General features: G+C 36.5%; 1 protein-coding gene across 1 annotated transcript; it reads right to left on the bottom strand.

Annotated features, from left to right (window-relative positions):
- Window positions 1-232: 232 nt before the first annotated feature.
- Window positions 233-2933, bottom strand: LOC125191405 (ACT domain-containing protein ACR8-like). Its single transcript, XM_048088957.2, has 7 exons — window positions 2743-2933; window positions 2272-2317; window positions 2081-2195; window positions 1921-1988; window positions 1285-1839; window positions 1073-1177; window positions 233-983 (listed from the first exon to the last, which is right to left on the bottom strand). The coding sequence occupies exons 1-7, from the start codon at window positions 2802-2804 to the stop codon at window positions 636-638; spliced, it is 1299 nt and encodes a 432-aa protein (XP_047944914.1). The 5' UTR covers window positions 2805-2933; the 3' UTR covers window positions 233-635.
- Between the last annotated feature and the right edge of the window lie 2059 nt (window positions 2934-4992).

The raw sequence follows: 4992 nt of genomic DNA, 5'->3' as shown, positions 1-4992 counted from the left end.
TGCCTACCTATATTTACAACGAAATACTCATATTACTAAAAAACATATGTGAAACAAAAACTCTATATTTGATTATTTTTTCTTATGATGAAATGAATTCCAGTAATTAAGATATTTTAATGTGTGAATGGCTTTGCCGCTTATTTATTTCAAAATCGGTTAAAGAGCTTTACCGAAAAGTCAGAATAGACACAGCTCAGCCTATCTACCATGTTGCTTTCAAACCAGTCAATGAAGCCTAACCAAGAACCATTACAAAATTCAACATAAAATATGAGAAATGCACATGTATGGTTAAGCTGTCCATTCCATCACCAAATTTATAGACTAGAAAAGCTGTAATAAAATTCAAAAAAGAAAAGCTTAACTATTTACAGAAGACATATCCTATGAGAAAGAAACCAAGATCCCCTACTAACCACTACTACCAACCTATCTTCTCTCATCTAATTTTTCCAACCATAATTTCACTCTCTCATTATAAAAGAAAAGGTCGTTGGGGAGGTGGGCCCCATGTCATCCACCTAGTATGTGTGTTGTTCAATTTGTCAAATCCAGACCAGCCAAACCAAACCTCAAAGCATCCAAGCAAGTAAATATGCCACCAAACAAAACAAAACCGACCCGTGTCATAATCAATAACAAGATTTGATCAATCCCAAGTTGTATAGATTCCTCCTCACCATGTTACCAATTGACCAAATCATGGCCGTCGCCTCCTCCCTCTCCCCTTTCTCGTGATATATCAACGGCAGCTCCTTCACTTTCAAGCTACTCACCCCAATCTTATGCCGGACCGAGTCGATGAGCTTCTCATCCGCAGCATTACCCATGGCGTCCGTCACGTAGAACACGTTCCTGGCCGTCCCCATGGACGTCGAGATCTCCGCTCTCACGACGTTGAGCCCGTTCTCGCGGAATGTCCGCGTCACGTCGGCCAGGAGACCTTTCTTATCGACCGTGCAGAGCTCGAGCCTTACACCCTGTGAATTAAACAAGGCAACATTCCCTTTCACAATTTGTTCAAAACCAACATAAAGAAATATGTAGGCTCAAAGTAGTCTTTTTTCACCTGAGATGCTCTCCTTTTGATCGCTGCCACAATGCAGAGGATAACGCGCTGCTTTTCGGCCTCCGAGTTTATCGGGGTGCCATCCATGTGTCTGATGAAGAATTCCTGATCAAAAAACATAACCCACCTTGTAAGGAAAAAAATCTTAAACAGCTAAACAACTCAACAAAACAGAGGTATCCTCTTGTAAGAGCTATGGCACAATATCATACCAATGATGCTCTGTCGCCCGATGTGTCCACGGTAGCATGGAAAACGACGTACCCCATGTCCGTCAACGTGCAAACCACATCGAACAGAAGCTTGTTCCTATCCTTGCAGTGAATACTCACAACAGAGTAATCCTTCTCCAAGTAGTTCTGCACCAACACCAAGGGCACATCGCCACAAACGTTACCATCGTAGTCCCTATCCGCGAACATCATTTGGTGAAGCCGTCTCTCCATGTGAGTAACGGCCAGAGACACCGAGGTCTTAGCACTCCGGATATCATTATCCCCTCTCAACACATTCCGCAGCATCCCCTCCATTTTCTCCAGCTTCTCCGAGTCCTCCACCGAGCAGCCCGAATCATCGTCCGTCAAATAGATCAGCGACGCAATACGGCCGTTGTGCGTCCACACCTTGGCATCAACCACATTGCAATGCAGATTCGACAGCACCGCAAAAACCTCAGATAGCAGCCCGACCCGATCCGTGCCAGTTAGCTCCAAAGCAGTTAGGCCATCAATACTCTTTGATCTACCATAATGAACCGTCTCTAGTGACTGCACCAACCGTAATTAATTATAGCAAGAATTTCATAAGTGAAAGGAAAAGCAGTAATTAATACTAGTAGTAACTGTCACCTCCTCAATGCAGCCCAAAACGCTTTCATCAGTTAATTTGTTTCCGTTCAGATCGGTAACGTGAAAAACTGCAATGCGTTAGAAAGGAAATAAATTCAATGTCGGCCTAGCAATTGAAACGAAACGGCACCAAAATGCAAAAATAGCCTTTTTCGCCCACCGTCCATGAACCACCGGCCGTCGGAGCAAATGTAAGCCTTCTTAATCGATAGATTCAAATCCGTCAAAACCTGAATAGCTTCCAGAAGAATCCCGTGCTTTCTAGCACTATCGATCTGTGATAATTAAAAAAAATGAACGAAATTGAAATTACTAGAAATTGAGAATTCGATCCGGGAAGGGGTCCATTACCGTGAGGACGGTCGCGTTGGAGCAGCCCACATTGTCGATCATGACCCTGGAAGAAGTCGACGGTGAACAAGTCAGTTGAGGGGCATTATTGGAAATTCACAAGCGATTTCTCAGCTCTGTGTATAATTTGACGGAGTAACTTGAAAGGAAAGAAATCAGAGGATTATTAAGTTAATTGAATTTTCATTTAGGGCTAATAATTGCGTGAAATCGTCCACTAATTCACAGATCCACGCACAAAACTAGCAGGAAAAGTGAAATGAATTCGGCGGAGATATTTCCGTATCAGAGCTTTCTCGAAATTTACTTTTATTGTTTTATTCCGAAGAAACAAATAGAACAGAGAAATTAAGAGCTTCATGAAGAACATTTCTCCCAAATTTTGTGTTTCTATCACCAAATTATTTGAGTTGGAAATTGTAAAAATTGCAGAAATGAGAAAATTTCACAGAGGAATGAAGGAGAACTGACCTCGGCGTAGACATTCGAATGAGAAGCTTTTCATATTCATCTAAATACGTCGGCCACTCCATATTTTCACCACCAGAAAAGCGAGTGTAGCAGTGGGAAAATCAGGCTTGATGTTTCTCTCTCTAGAAGGGCGGGAGCGCGTTTTGGTTTCTCTCTCTAAAACATTGACACAAGACACTGCATGCCTTTTACTTTGGTCTCTCTTCCCCCAAATTGAGGGGAGAAGCATATTTATACATGGTTTTTTTTTTTTTTTAGAATTTTATTAATGCAGCCACTTATGTTATTTTATTAAATTCAATTAAAGACAATATATAAAAAGATAATGATTTATTGACAAAAAATATTTCTTTGCCATAATAAATTTTTGTTCATAATTATATTTTAAAACTTAACTACTATACTTATTTTGGATAAAGATAAATCAAATTCAATTGACTATCCTATCCAAAAAAGTTCAAACATGAATTCATACTGCACGATTCAATACTCCATGTGATAATTCTTTATAAATCTCAAGGGAAGTTTTGGAATATATTTTTAAGGATTTGTTACCGTTCAACATTGATTCTTACCAACTTTTTTCCCGTGGTTTACACATTTAGTAAAAAACACATTGACATTTTATGATTATGTATAATTTTTATGTGTTCCGCATAATGTAATAAAAATAATCGGTTATGTAGATTTTAAATAAAAAATAATTATAATTATAAATAAGCGTTGGCTCCTAAAATAAAGATATACTAGTGATTAGATTGTAAGTTGTAACAATAAAAGGAATACTATTAATCTCATAACGTTTTTATACATGATTTGTAGTAGTATATTTTATTTTGAATGAATATTAGTACAATTTTTTCATATACAGTAGCAGTGGTAGTTATTTTTTATATTTACTTTTTTTAATTTTAAAATCATAGTTAATTTTAATAGATAGAATGTAATAACAATATTTAATAAAAATAACAAAAAATAAAAAGTAATACTATAAAATTACAAAATAATTCCTATTTTATTGTGAAGCCATCGTTATAAAAAATATCGAATGGCCGGTTATCTCTAAGACTCTAAACATAATTTTGTTTACTTTAATTTTGAACATGGTGTTAATAAGTTAATAAGTCAACTACGTGCTAATGACACGTGTAAGTGCCAGCATGGATGCCTTGATTATGCTTTGCGTGCATTCGACTCAAGAGCAGCGGGGTCGGTGTTGAACTGTTGATGTGGTTGTGGGTTTCAAGGCACGTCCGAGTCAGCACTATGTTCTTTCTTTATTTTAGTAGTACTCTTTTTTAGACACATTTTTTTTGTTTGACAGTGATTTTAAGAAAACAGATTGGTTAAGTATTAAATAGAGATGAAAAATTATTGGTTAACATACCTAATTTAAAGAAAAAAAATGTAGGTATAAGTAACTAGAGAGGAAAAGAGAGTTAAATTCTAACCAGAGAAAGAAAAAAAGGATGAGCTTGAGTAAATTAATTAGAGAATAAAAGTTTTCAAAAATTAAAATATATCGTTCCATATATATTAGACAAACGAAAAGGAAAGTATATAATCTTAGTTGAGACGAAGGGAATATTAATTATCAAAGGTTACTATTTTATGAAGATGTATTCCATTGTCATAAATTTTATATAAAATGTACTAGAAATTTAGTTTTTCATTTCATATACTACTGTGGAAAATATAAGGAGCCTTATGGTTTACTATGCTTATAATTTCAGAGACAATATGAAAATATAATACGAACATGCATAAAAATTGATTAGAGTCGGTGCGTTTTTCTATCAAGTCTATTGATTTTAGGCAGATAATTTTTCTAGACGATACGAATATGCACAATTAGTGAGCTAGTGTCAAGCATTTATCAGTGAATGTCTTTATTAGGTGATCTAGATAAAAATACAATAATTTCAAGATAATTCAAGTTGGCACGAATACCTAAACCTTTTATCCAAAGTTTTCAAATGTACAATATACGAAAACACGAGAAAACCAAGCTATCACCTTGTGCGACCAAGTGAGTCTTCGTGGCCTATAGGTAGCTCGGAGGACAATCTAAGTAGGGCTGTGCCATTGGCAAGTCCCTCTATTTGAGAGTTAACATATCCGAGATAACTCCTAAACCAAATCCCGATGAGAATGTTGTTTCCACTGACACTATTGGTACAGAATCTCCAAAAGAAGAAAACATATTACTACCTCTGTCCCTAAAAGTTTGTCCCACTTTCCATTTCCGTC

Source organism: Salvia hispanica, chromosome 5 (genome assembly GCF_029641045.1).
Source record: "Salvia hispanica isolate PSC_SH4W2 chromosome 5, Shi_PSC_v1, whole genome shotgun sequence".
In the NCBI taxonomy this organism is placed as follows: Eukaryota; Viridiplantae; Streptophyta; class Magnoliopsida; order Lamiales; family Lamiaceae; genus Salvia; species Salvia hispanica.
This window is presented reverse-complemented; position numbering and strand designations above follow the sequence as displayed.

Excerpts from the sequence above, each read along its gene's own strand:
- LOC125191405 (XM_048088957.2), bottom strand. The coding sequence starts at position 2,804 with ATGGAGTGGCCGACGTATTTAGATGAATATGAAAAGCTTCTCATTCGA. Across the intron at positions 1,840-1,920 it reads TTTTGGGCTGCATTGAGGAG|TCACTAGAGACGGTTCATTA; the intron begins GTGACAGTTACT and ends CGGTTGGTGCAG. Across the intron at positions 984-1,072 it reads TCAAAAGGAGAGCATCTCAG|GGTGTAAGGCTCGAGCTCTG; the intron begins GTGAAAAAAGAC and ends TTTAATTCACAG.